Below are 13,574 nucleotides of genomic sequence, written 5' to 3'. Positions count from 1 at the left end.
ATGTGCGTGACTGCGTGCGCGCGTGCGTATGTGCGTGTGCATGTGCGTGACTGCGTGCGCGCGTGCGTATGTGCGTGTGCATGTGCGTGACTGCGTGCGCGCGTGCGTATGTTCGTGTGCATGTGCGTGCATGTAATCGTAAACTAATGTAATGTAATGTAATGTAATGTCATGTAATGTATTGTAATGTAATGTAATGTCATGTAATGTAATGTCATGTAATGTATTGTAATGTAATGTAATGTAATGTAATGTAATGTAATGTAATCGTAACGGCTGTATCGTACGTACGTGGCGCGTCGTGAAGTTAGTCTCGGAAGAACGTTGTCCGATCCATAAATTCGCACCACAGCTCCAATAAACAGAACAAAACTCACCTGTAAAATAGTCATCATCAGCGATTAGCATCTCGTCAAGTATCATCGTTCCCGTAATTAATTAACGTACGTTTTTTTAAAGTCGCCGATTCATCCACTACGAAACGGGCTAGGCACATACAACAAGTTACGTAGAGAATACGTTCATGAGATCGTGAGCTAGAGAGACGTAGTAACGCCAATGGCTGCATCAGCGTTTGCCGGCTAAATTAGAAACTGTATCGTATTAGTATAAATTTGTAAGTGAGCCGTAATGCAGATCCAAACTGACTTTATGCCAATGGTCGGCTGGTAAACAAAAAGTGTAAATTTACCGGATTTCCAGGTTAATATTTTATAATGTTCTTGACATATTTGATGAAATATTCAAACAGATATTTACAGCACAGCTACAGTAAAGTTTGAATGCATAAAAATATTATGCTGTTCCTGTGTGTGTAAATACGTAAAAATTCGATGTAAAACAGAAGAATATGCGAAAATTCCAGCACATAGCGATAGATCCATTTCTAACAAGGCAGCGTTGAATGCATTAACGCACAACACATGGCCAATCGTTACATGGTTGACTCCATCTAGGGTGCATATGCCACCATGCACCCTAGAGCCAGTGACCGACAGTGGCGTTTTATGCGGGTTTCGCGCCGTTGTATACCAGCGTGAATACTGACCGCGTAGATCGCTATGATCGGTCCAATTGTAGCCCACATGAGATCAGTTTGAAGTGATAACCAGCAACTATAGAGAAAAAAAATCACATGACGTTAAAAAATACTCTTCCAGTGTGCTGTACCAGTCAAGCCATGACGATATCATGAGAATGCTGTGATGGGAATTTTCACTCTAAGTATGTGTTAGCAACAGTTTAATTTCGCGTTCATTCATTCGGCGCGTGGAATACTCACTAAAGCTTGCCGTGGAGGGAGGTGATATCAGCAAAGACTGCAGTGAATGCAGTCGGAATTCCTGGTAAAACTGTTGACAGGCAATGAATGACAATTATTAGGTACGTATTGAGGTACGTATGCGCCAAGTACTTGACAATAAACTGTTAATAAAGGTTAGATGTTACAATAAATGTTTTGATGTTTTAAATTTATAAACATTACGATATTTTTTAACGGAATTAAATAACTTTGAATTTTTAGACCAATATATCGATGATGGCGATAATTGATAAAGCATCGCAAAAATTATCAGAATGTTTTTCCAACTCGCATGCTTATAAAAACTCGCATGCTTAGTAAATGACGTTTTCTTACAAAATTAACAGTCCCAGGTTCGTTTGAGTGTGCCAGGCTTCACATGCAATCATTATATAGGTTCAAAAAGTAATTTCAAAATATCAATTTAATCGAGAAGGGTGTAACTATGCAATATTACAGTATCGCTGTGTACACTTACCCCACGTTAGAGCGATAAGCCACAGCATGATAGACCTAGACCCTTTTGAAGTCTGGTGTATGTCGTAAGTTATACTGACAATCGGCTGTACGATGAGTGGTATCAAACAGGTAAATACGACAAGATAGAGGTACATTAAGGCCACCGTTGTTAGCTTACAGACGACCTGAAATTATAAGAAATGTAAGCGATATCTAGTATATCTGTATCGTATTGTTGAAAACATTGCGTAAAACAAACCAGAGTAGAATATTGCCATTTGAATAAATTAGTGAATACATTTAATACATGTATTTATTATTTAGCACGTTCGCGTTTTAACTATATATATAACATATAATAATAATAATAATAATAATAATAATAATAATAATAATAACAATAATTCGTTGATTAACTATCGAGCAGCTTAATTAAATATTTACATCGTCCCCTGGTACAATATAGACTCCGGCGATAAACATTCCGTTGGCTAGTGTAAGACTGACGCAGAGGCTGACAATGTGTCCGTTATTCTCATCCATGTTTGCTGAGCTGCAAGTGTGATAAACATACTAGATAAGTATACAAGGCATACAAGAAGGAAATATGACGATATATATGGAAACCTTAGTCGCCCGATTGAGATATAAACATCACGAGAGAACGGGTTAAATTACAAATACGATCGTATATTACGTGCTTAAAAGGAACAGATACTTTCATACACGGTATATTAGCAAACGCCATCTGCCAGCATATGTCGCTAAATAGGTTTACCAAACGCACACTTATTCATACTAGAAATATATTAATTAATGACGAACACACCTCATGCGAATCATAAAATATACAATAGTCAGCATGGAGCTAACAATGCATATTATAGCTCCAATTAATGTCACTATGTTCAATTCCTCATATCGCACAACATCAGATAGTTGTATGGCAAAAGTGCCTGTCTGTTCGCATTCGCAAACCGTGTGATTTTCGCCAGTTTCGATTATTTTACATCCTTCTTGCAACCAGTTGTCCCCCCTGAAACAAAAATGATAGAGTAAAGCACGAAACGGATATTCAAGAGTTCGCCTCTTTATGTGTAATCTATCGTTATTGTTGTTGTTGCTTTTGTTGTTCTTTTATTACTATTATTATTATATATTATTATTATTATATTAGGATTGTGTGGAAATGATTCACGTACGCTGATGACGTGTTATCGGCCAGAACGCTGCACATCCGCACTGGATTGTCAAAGTCAAGACTTTCAAGATTCTAAAAAAACAAGAAATGGAACACAATAACTTATAAGGCAAATCGACGCCTTCCTAACGTTACGTAGAATAGAAAATCGTGCATACCTAATATAAATGGACTGAAATTATAATTGAAAATAATACCGTTGAACGGTATACATGTTTGACTTAGAATGTACATTGTAATTGTTGATATTTCAACATTAATGAGCAGTTCTGTTCTCTTCTATTCTAGAGTATTGTGACTTAGAGCTAATAGACAGTCCTACGTACGCGCGATTAGATAACGTTATCAAAATTCAGCCAGTATAGCGATCAACCAACTACTCAGGCATACCTTCTGATGTAGAAAATCTAGTTTCGCCGGCGGTAGTAGGCTCTGGTGCCTAATCGCTGATAGATCATCAGTGTGTTTTATTGTTGTCGTGACGTCAACTAGAAATGAGACGATGACATCTGTAGGCGTGCCCCTAATAAAGTGCAAGTATTCGTGAGACACATGCAGTGGTATATGCAACACTGGTTTACCATACTCGATACTTCGAATGCGACTTTCCAGTTCAATGTAACGCCATGCACACATTTCCCCCAAAACCCCCCCCCCACCACCATAACATATACAGTTAGCCACCGAAAATGTGTGTAGTGTACAGACATTCACTCACGCATGCACACACGTACATACCGACGCACACATATACACGCACGTGCCACGCCACGCACACACACATACACACACAAAGACACACGCACACACACACGCGCGCGCACACACACGCACACGCACACGCACATGCACACGCACACGCACACGCACACAACACACGTGCGCCTGGCACGCCACAAACACACACCCCCAGAGGCATTACACACACCGCACGCACGCACGCACGCACTGCACGCACACGCCCACGCCACGCACACCACCACACACACATCACACACACACACACACACACACACACGCGCGCGCATGTCGCGCGCTGCGAGGCGCCCCAGCAACCCAAACACACACAGGCGTATAGCACACACACACGCACGCACGGCTACGCGACGCGCGCACGCACGCACGCGACCGCACACACAACACACATCACACGTACACACACACACACACACACACACACACACACACACACACACACACGCATGTACACACGCACGAACGTACGCCCACACATACGCCCGAAATGCATTCGTGCTTACTTGCTGCATGAAAGAAGTTCGTGCATCGTCCTGTACATGGTAGAAGTAAGAACAATAGCATCCTTGGCTTCATCCCAGTCCTCGGAGACCATAGCGCTCAGCGTTTCGCCACGTATCGTCACCTACACATACAGGCGCGTACAATACACTATATAGAATACAACACGTAGTTAGCTATGAAGATGCATTTTCGCGCATGCGCAATACCTGCCGATAGGATTTTGCCAACGTTAAACATATAAAATGGAGTGGAGATATCGGAGGGTAAATATAGGTGTTAGATGTCTATCACATTACTTCTCTTCATGAATAGGAACACGCCCTAGCATGTGAGGTAACCGTGGCAGATGCCTTATGGACACAATCTGATTACGTAATTTACTGTGCTTTGTAGGCCAAGATATGTGTTTGCGCATGCGCAATATCTGCAGATAGGATTAATATTTTACCAAAGATATGCATTTAAAATGGAGTGGGGTACGATCTGCGAGCAGGACTAGTGACTTTACTCTGTGACTTACTGAGTGTAATATGAAAGTGTCTTAAAAACATTGCTATTCTGTAATAATTCGTACGGATTTTGCTATAAAACGACTTTATTTGTTTTATACCATTTTTTAATGTTTTATTATTCCCATTTTAGACGATCGAATATGATTTAATAATCAATACCGTATATTATAAAATATATCAATAACCTACCGTAGTATTGCTATCCGTCACCCAGTTCCATCCCGGTTCCATATTGGAATTTGGAAATATATAGTCAGCGTACTCTATCCGCCTTGTAGTTTTATCAGCTGTGGCCGCCTCCACGTACAAAGCTGAAGGCGGAATATATTCCCGATTGTAAAATATATAAATCACTGTCGATAAATATGACATTATTAGTAAACGTGCCGATATCACAGTCTACGCGATTTCTCACCATAGATTCTGAACGTTGTCTGCCACTCATTAAAGGAGAAGCAGCGAAATATAGAATGCACCACAGATAGAATACTTATGTGTAATACGTATCTCGAATGCGAATTTGAAATTAAATTGAATTTGAATTTGAATGAATTGATGAATAAAATAAAATAAAATGAAATAAAATAAAATGAAATGAAATGAAATGAAATTGAATTTGAATGAAATTGAATGAAATTGAATCGAAGTGCGAATTGACGAATGCGAATGCGAATACGTATCTCGAATGCGAATATCATCTATATGCGAAACAGTCACGCGCGTTATCGTCATGGGAGTCTGCCACGCCTAGTAGGAAAAGATGGGAATTAAATTATGATATAATACAATACTAACCAAGGTTGTCATCGGTAACTGAGAAGGGTCCATCTCCTGGTTTAATACCAGATACAACTGCTTTGGAAAGACTTTCCATGTTCGTCAATAATGATTTGACGCTCGTCGATACTTCCTATATAAGGAAATGGCAAAAAAAAATCAATACGTCATTAAATTTTTTTATCGGATCTCTATAGTTCACAGGAAAATAAAGTTAATCTGAGTTAGATCCATAATAACGTTATAAGAAGTCTATCGGTGAGATAGTCGAATATTTCGTCAGTGTACGATTATATAACTTTATTATGGATGTAACTCAGATTAACTATATTTCCCTGCAATTCAATACGGACATCGGCACCGCTTATATAAAGACAGGGGCAAGCCACGTTAATTTCATTTCCTTTTCTGCAAACCACAGCATCACATAATTTATACGAATTAAATATATATAGGGGCCTATTGTACATTATTATCATATTAGTATTAATCTATACCATATACAATAATATTGTATCCATAATCCATAATATTATATGAAATAAAATGTTATTGTTTTCGCTTATTGTACAATGTAGTATGTAACAATGTAGTGTGTACAATGTAATATAGTGCAAATGTTAAAATTGATTAAGCGCAGTGACTAAAAAATGATTGATTGATCCGCAATATTTGTGTAAGGTACCACCTTAGTGTGGCTGCAATTTATATCGAATTCAGCACACCGCACTAAATATGATTAGCAAAACCTAGCCGATGTCTGCTGCTTAATAGCGCAATATTTATTTTGCTGATCTGATAAAGTGACTTTGATTGGTCAGTAGTGTTATATTACCTCATCGATTTGACCCCAGTTATCTTTCTGAGATAGATCAGACACATCAGAAACGATGCTCACGAAATCCTACGAAAGAAGCATATAGTAACTACGTATACAAATGTACAATAAACAACGAGCCCCAAGCTAAGGTGTTTATTATGACGATAACATTTTCTAATCGAATTCGAAATTCGCAAGAGTCTGAAATGGGGCCCACCTCTAGTTTGTTTTAAGATCTACGTTATACTACAAATAAATAATACTAAAAATAGTTCTTTGGTTAATTTGCAAAATCCATGCTTTTGCTAATGCAATCCGCCGTATGATTTGTCTATTTGATCAACTTTGATTCTCTCCGTCTTCGATATAGTTCTTTGGACTTTGAAGAGCAAGCTTTATAAGGTTATTGCGCTGATCTCCATAAACTATCTCTAACTAAGTTAGTTTATAGAGAGATCAGTGGGTTATAGTAATTTCTGCGCGAAAGTAAATGACGTTCACCTTTACTTCTTGTTTGGAAGTTACGCCGATAGTGTTCTCGTCCCAATAGTACGTCACGCTATTCAGTATAGCAACGGTCAGCGTCAGGTCTCCAGGAGTGTTCTCCTCGCCGTTAGATGTCGTGATAGTCGCGAGCTCATCCAATATGGCGTCTGGGGCCGACTCGGCGTAACCATCATTCATGGCTTCAGCCTACAGATACGACGTGAACCGAAGCCACATAAAGCTTGTATAATAGTTTGGGGGAAAAGTTTGGGAATGTAATGGAAATAAGCTCAAACGAGTACGAAGAATACATGATCTTCATAAGTTATAAATATCTAAGCCGGTTCGCCTGGGATGAGTTGTCTCGCTAGTTGCTATTGCCCAACTGAAATCGAACCGATTCGCAACTGATGAGCAAACCTTGCCGTGACGTCAGCAACTTACCTGGTCCAGCAATGTGTTAAGTTGATCTTTACTGCATTTCACGTAAGATGGGTCGGACCATGTTGCGTTGCCGCTTGCGTCCGAGCCGCAGTATCGAGTGGCTACACCTGCAAATGTCAGCACCGTAAATATGAATATTGGCTACCCGTAGAATTATACATTTCCATTGCATGTTCGTGAGTTATCATAGGTAACTTTTGTAACGATTACAAGATCTTCGGCTTTCGCTCCTCCTTTTCCATCTTCCTGTCTCTTTCTCATTCTTTCTCTCACGCACACGCACACACGCATGCGCGCACACACACACACACACACACACACACACACACACACACACACACACACATGCACACGTAGGTTGCTGAATCTATGCGAGTAGTCCTCCATTACCTGCGTAACCTGGCTTGCAGTCAGCGCTGGCTGTATCACCTATTGTTATTTGTGGCCATTGTACATCATCATAAACCTCACCTTGACACACCTCCATCGTGGCCCCTGAAAAATAAGACGTGGATCATGTACATTCTATTCAATTTGTGTACATTACACATCGAATGCCAAGTGAAAGCCGACCCTAAGCCGACAGCCTCCTGGATCTTCGTTGATAAGACGCTGTCCGATGTGAAGGAGAAGTACAAGATGCCCGTGGTCGAGCTAGGCGACAACAAGTGGGCGCTGAGACTCACCATATTCGTACGTTCACGATGACGATGACGATAATTTTGCATTTTTCTATTTGTTCCACGTTCTCGGTTGTTCTTCGTTCGTTCTTCGTTCGCGTTGTTCTCATTCAAACATTCTCGTAATGCAATAATTGGGATGTGCTCTGGGTTCAAGCGTCAAGATGAAATATGTTTGTGCAAAATTGTTTACATTGAAATTTACGTATTTGTGTGGCGACACAATTGAACAATGCAGTGCCCAATGCTGACGATTTCACTCTTATTTAATTATCTCTTATAATTTTATTCTCACGATAAGCCTCGTTGTGCGTGCGTTTGTTTCTAGTCGGGTATTTCACATATTTACAAATGCATTTCCTCTCCTCATACTTGTGGCCCGTCTCTGCATTGATTTACTACATCATTCAACTATTCTCCTTCGTTGACATTTTCCAGAACACGGTGAAGACTGACACCGGAAGATACAAGTGCACGGCTAAGAACAAGTACGGATCGTGTCACGGTAGCGTCTCCGTGCAAATGTAACCCGATGGATAGCAATGGCAGCTGACTATATTACGCGTCTACTACAACACCGATTCGAGTTTTATCTGCATATTGATGCCATGCTCCGACGCACCTCGTATACTTCTGTGTTTTACCGCAGAATGGCGGCTTGAATTATTGGCGATTATGTATCCAGATATTGTATGATATTACATATTACTGACCGCCGTTCTTACTGTTTGTTTGTTTTGCGCAGCTGCGATAGCATTTGATAAGCATTGCCCTTCATTGACGAACGAATGAGGTCTCCTGACAGGTAAAAGCCAATGAGAAAAGTTGAAGTGCGTATCACGTGGGCTATTCCAGCATATGGGTGCCTTCCTAGCAATGCGACGTGACAAATCTTGATACTAGTAAGAACAAACCCCTTACCTGAGATCCCCTCCATGACACCTGTGCTAAAGGATAGGGCGTCGTTGTTTCTGGGAAAGTCCGTACGTAGCAGTAGAGTTTTTACTTAACGAATGACGTGCTCATGCAAATGTGTTAATGTTTTTATTTGTGTGTGTGTGCGCACGTTTGCGTGTGTGTGTGCGCGCGCGTGTGTGTATGCGTATGCACGTGCGTGTGCGTGCGCTTGTGCATGTACATAGGAGTATGCGTGTGCGTGTGCGTGAGTGCGCGTGTGTATATGTGCGTGTTTAAGCACGTGTCTGTTAATGTACTGAGCCATTTTAGTTATTTTTTACCTCATTAAATTCTGAGTCTGTGTTAATAACCGGAATTCACAACAAACTATATAATAACAAATGAATATATATATATATATATAGTTTTGTGATCTCATGCCTTTGACGCTATGATGTGAACTCGTGATATGCATTACCTCATCTCCGCCATCGTCTTTATCTAAAACATAAATCGCCATATACGCGGGCGTCATTTTCGCTTCCGGTTTCGAGAGAATTGCGAGAGTGAACGGTTTTGCCTCGCTGCTATCAAGTGATGACGTGTCGATAGCTTGACAAGAAAAAGTTCCTGTGAGAAAATTGGAAAAATTAAAGATTAAATATCGCGGATCTAAGAGTGAAATTAGTTTTTTCACATTTTCTCATATCACATTCACAATTTTTTTTCACATTTATAAACCGAGTAAGATATTCGTAAATGTGGTGTATAAGTACACTTACCCGAATCTCGCAAGTTCGTTTTCGAAAATGCTAGTGTGGATACGTATTGCCCATCGGGTGTAGTTTCTTGCTCGACAGAAAGCCTATTGCTTGTGCTGGCCTCGACATTAATTTCAATGTTGTTCCTGAGCCAGAGGAAATTCACAGGGCGGGTGCTATTGATTGTCGAGCATTTCATGGTTAGATGCTCTCCATTAATAAACGGCGGTGATTCAGGTTCCAAAGTAAATCCCAATAGGAAAGGGTTGGGCGACACGGTTGGCTCTACGGAGGTGTATTCTGGAACTGTTGTTCTTACTGTGGAAACTGTTTCTTCTGTTGAGATGTCGTGAGCTTCTGTTGTTGTGGCAGTTCCTGTTGAACTAGTACCTGGTACTGGTGTTGATGCAGCCTCTTCTGAGGTTACCTCGGTGTCGACTGTTGTCCTTACTGTGGAGACTGTATAACTAGTAACAGTCTGCATGATATATATATGTCTGTGATGTTTATTTGATATATATAAATCAAGATAATTCAGCACGGTGGCGATGATAGCAACAGCAGCAAGTAGATATCATCTTATATATTAGGAAATTCCTGGCTATCAAGACTTGCTCAATACGATAAATGCCAAAACATTAAAATAAGTCACCGAGTGAGAGCAGGCAGAAATTAAATTTATAAATGCCCACGTGACGAGGCTCTATAACGTCTTCTTACAATCATGAACCGCATTAATGTAGCGAGACGCAATTAATGTAACATTTCATTCTGTCACTATTACATCCTGATTTTTATCTACTTCTTCTACCACATATCTTTTTGTTTCCCATTTTCTCAAGCTTTTTACTGTCATCTCTGTTCCATCCTCAAATCCCGTAGCACCCTACCTCCACAACCTACTATACCTACTATGCTAACCTACTACCTATACAAACATGCCTCGACTCTACATATATTTTACACCCGTGTTACGTTCGCTATCAGGCTCCTCTCTACCTTCTTCGCCTCTTCAATCCTCTCCTTACAGTCTCCGTTTAGTAGAGATATCGCACAACACAGTTTATTAAGTCAATCGGTTTATTAAGCTAAACAACCGCTCATAAGGGCGCCATCTAGCGTACCGCAGACACGCAGCCACATTGTGAAAAGAATGGCAACTGACGGTTAGTTTTATATAATTATAAAAGCGAGTTATATAGCGAATTAAAGCGAATAAAAGCGAAATTATAAAAGCAAAAAATGCACTACTTTCCCCTGTAATTTAACTCGAGAACGGTGGATACGACATCGGAGATTTCGGGGAAGTCCATCATGACGATGTTGAAGCCTCGCTCGCACCCAGCTGCTGAGCACCGGGTTACATTTGCTCGTCAGCGCCGCCTCGTGGTCACGATCCGTATTAGCCATCATCGTCTGCGCGTCTACGGTCAACAAGCCCTGCGTCACAGCGAACTTGTTATACGGGCGCGCGTCGTACCACTGCGTCAGCTTCTCCGTCATGTCGAGAACGTGCGGGGTGTTCGGCCTGGGCGAGTACAGCCACTCGGTAGCGCTCCAAAACAACCGATGCTGTTCCACGCTCGATGCGCCCTGGTAGAGTACGATCACTTGTTGATTACTCGCCCGAATCGACTCCAGCGTTAGCTCTTGTAGCGGCCGCTGCTTGGGCGGCGACGGGACCATGATGTCTTCGAAAGTGGCGAGTAGAAACTCCTTGAGTTTCTCGTGTTCGGCGCCGTCCATGCGGTAGAAGTTCTGGAAGTGCAGAATGACGACCTCGTCGCGGTGCGCGTCGAGAAACTGTCGCGTCTCCTGCATGACCGCCTTCGCCGCGATGCCGTAGAAGCCGTGAAAGAAGAACCAGTCGTCGGTGACGTTCTCCTTGGTCGCCGTCCTGACGTCGAAGTAGCGGATTCCGGTCGTCAGCTGCTGCGTCGCCGTCATGTTCTGCGGTTACTTCGGGGTTGAATGTTGTTCTTACTGTGGAGACTGTATCTTCTGTTGAGATGTCAAGAGCGTCTGTTGTTGTAGATGTTCCTGTTGAACTAGTACCTGGTACTGGTGTTGCTGTATATGTTGATGTAACGGTTCCTGCTGAATTAGTATGTGGTGTTGCTGTGTATGTTGATGTAGCGGTTCCTGTTGAATTAGTATTTGCTGTATATGTTGATGTAGCGGTTCCTGTTGAATTAGTATTTGGTGTTGCTGTATATGTTGATGTAGCGGTTCCTGTTGAATTAGTATTTGGTGTTGCTGTATATGTTGATGTAGCGGTTCCTGTTGAATTAGTATTTGGTGTTGCTGTATATGTTGATGTAGCAGTTCCTGTTGTGCTAGTATTTGGTGTTGCTGTATATGTTGATGTAGCAGTTCCTGTTGAATTAGTATTTGGTGTTGCTGTATATGTTGATGTAGCAGTTCCTGTTGAATTAGTATTTGGTGTTGCTGTATATGTTGATGTAGCAGTAGTTTTCATGTAAGAGTTTATCATCTGGTGTGTGCTGTATCTGTTATTGTAGGCAGTTTTCATGTAGAATTATCATCTGGGTGTTGGCTGTATATGTAATGTATAGGCTTCTGTGAATCTAGTTATTGGTGTTGCTGTATATGTTGATCGTAGGCCATTTCCTGTGAATTAGCATACTGTGTTGCTGTATATGTGATGTAGCAGTTTCGGTAGAATTATCCAATCTGGTGTTGCTGTACTATGTTATTGTTTAGCAGTTTCTGTTGAATTAGCCAATGCTGGGTTGATGTATATGTTGAGTAGCATTTCTGTAGAATTATCATCTGGTGTTGCTGGTATATGTTATTGTAGCAGTTTCTGTTTGAATTAGCAATCTTTGTGTGTTCTGTTATATGTTGATTAGTCAGTTCTTGTTAGAATATCATCTGGGTTGCTGTACTAATGTTATTTGTAGCAGTTCTGTTGAATATCATCTGGTTTGCTGTATATGTTATGTAGCAGTTTCTGTGACATTAAGCATCTGGTGTTGCTGTATATGTTGATGTAGCAGTTCTGTAGACAATTAGTATCTGGTGTGCTGTAGTATGTTGATGTAAGCAGTTCTTGAATTAGCATCTGTGTTGCTGCTATATGTTTGATGTTAGCAAGTTCTGTAAATTATCATCTGGTGTTGGCTGTAATGTTATTGTAGCATTTCGTGTTTGAATTAGCATCTGGTGTTGCTGTATTATTGATTGTAAGCAGATTTCTCTGTATAAAGTAAGAATTATCATATGTGTGCCTGTATATGTATTGTAGCAGTTCTGTTGAATTTAAATGCCATCTTGTGTGCTGTATATTTGAAATGTAGCAGTTTTCTGTATGAATTATCATCTGTGTGCTGTAATATGTTATTTGTAGCATTTCTGTTGAATTATCATCTGGTGTTGCTGTATATGTTATATTGAGCGCAGTTACTGTTGAATTAGTCATTCTGTGTTGCATGTATTTATGTTGATGTACGCAGTTTTCTGTAGAATTAATCATTCTTGGTGTTGCTGTATATGTTATGTAGGGCAGTTTCTGTAGAATTATCATCTGTGTTGCTGTATATGTTGGATGTAAAGCGCAGTGTTCTGTTGAATTAGCATCTGGTGTTGCTGTATATGTTGATGTAGCAGTTTCTGTTGAATTAGCATCTGGTGTTGCTGTATATGTTGATGTAGCAGTTTCTGTAGAATTATCATCTGGTGTTGCTGTATATGTATTGTAGCAGTTTCTGTAGAATTAGCATCTGGTGTTGCTGTATATGTTGATGTAGCAGTTTCTGTTGAATTAGCATCTGGTGTTGCTGTATATGTTGATGTAGGCAATTTTCTGTTGAATTATCATCTGGTGTTGCTTGGTATTATGTTGAATTAGGCAGTTTCTGGTAAGAATTATCATCGGTGTTGCTGTATATTTTGATGTACAGCAGTTTCTGTTGAATAGTATATGGTGTTGCTGTATATGTTGATGTAGCAGT

At 40.5% G+C, this 13,574-nt stretch overlaps 2 protein-coding genes across 2 annotated transcripts in view; both read right to left on the bottom strand.

Moving 5' to 3' along the window:
• Positions 1 to 7,749, bottom strand: part of LOC106804645 (brain-specific angiogenesis inhibitor 1-like) — a 10,972-nt gene extending 3,223 nt beyond the window's left edge. The window contains exons 1-15 of the mRNA XM_014805912.1: positions 7,653 to 7,749; positions 7,263 to 7,369; positions 6,834 to 7,025; positions 6,348 to 6,416; positions 5,531 to 5,645; positions 4,925 to 5,046; positions 4,223 to 4,344; positions 3,354 to 3,486; positions 2,965 to 3,035; positions 2,592 to 2,798; positions 2,207 to 2,315; positions 1,782 to 1,947; positions 1,283 to 1,352; positions 1,049 to 1,115; positions 292 to 377 (exon numbers count right to left, since the gene is read on the bottom strand). Of these exons, the coding sequence (XP_014661398.1) occupies positions 292 to 377; positions 1,049 to 1,115; positions 1,283 to 1,352; positions 1,782 to 1,947; positions 2,207 to 2,315; positions 2,592 to 2,798; positions 2,965 to 3,035; positions 3,354 to 3,486; positions 4,223 to 4,344; positions 4,925 to 5,046; positions 5,531 to 5,645; positions 6,348 to 6,416; positions 6,834 to 7,025; positions 7,263 to 7,369; positions 7,653 to 7,749 (1,733 nt within the window). The remainder of the gene's footprint in view (positions 1 to 291; positions 378 to 1,048; positions 1,116 to 1,282; positions 1,353 to 1,781; positions 1,948 to 2,206; positions 2,316 to 2,591; positions 2,799 to 2,964; positions 3,036 to 3,353; positions 3,487 to 4,222; positions 4,345 to 4,924; positions 5,047 to 5,530; positions 5,646 to 6,347; positions 6,417 to 6,833; positions 7,026 to 7,262; positions 7,370 to 7,652) is intronic.
• A 2,166-nt stretch (positions 7,750 to 9,915) lies between these two features.
• LOC106804643 (PI-PLC X domain-containing protein 2-like) lies at positions 9,916 to 11,547 on the bottom strand. Its single transcript, XM_014805911.1, has 2 exons — positions 10,942 to 11,547; positions 9,916 to 9,996 (listed from the first exon to the last, which is right to left on the bottom strand). Exons 1-2 carry the CDS (start codon positions 11,545 to 11,547, stop codon positions 9,916 to 9,918), a joined length of 687 nt encoding a protein of 228 aa, XP_014661397.1.
• Between the last annotated feature and the right edge of the window lie 2,027 nt (positions 11,548 to 13,574).

This window comes from Priapulus caudatus, unplaced genomic scaffold, assembly GCF_000485595.1.
Source record: "Priapulus caudatus unplaced genomic scaffold, Priapulus_caudatus-5.0.1 Scaffold82, whole genome shotgun sequence".
Taxonomy (NCBI): domain Eukaryota; kingdom Metazoa; phylum Priapulida; class Priapulimorpha; order Priapulimorphida; family Priapulidae; genus Priapulus; species Priapulus caudatus.
This window is presented reverse-complemented; position numbering and strand designations above follow the sequence as displayed.

Excerpts from the sequence above, each read along its gene's own strand:
- LOC106804643 (XM_014805911.1), bottom strand. The coding sequence starts at position 11,547 with ATGACGGCGACGCAGCAGCTGACGACCGGAATCCGCTACTTCGACGTC. Across the intron at positions 9,997-10,941 it reads ACCCGGTGCTCAGCAGCTGG|TACCAGGTACTAGTTCAACA; the intron begins GTGCGAGCGAGG and ends CATCAACACCAG.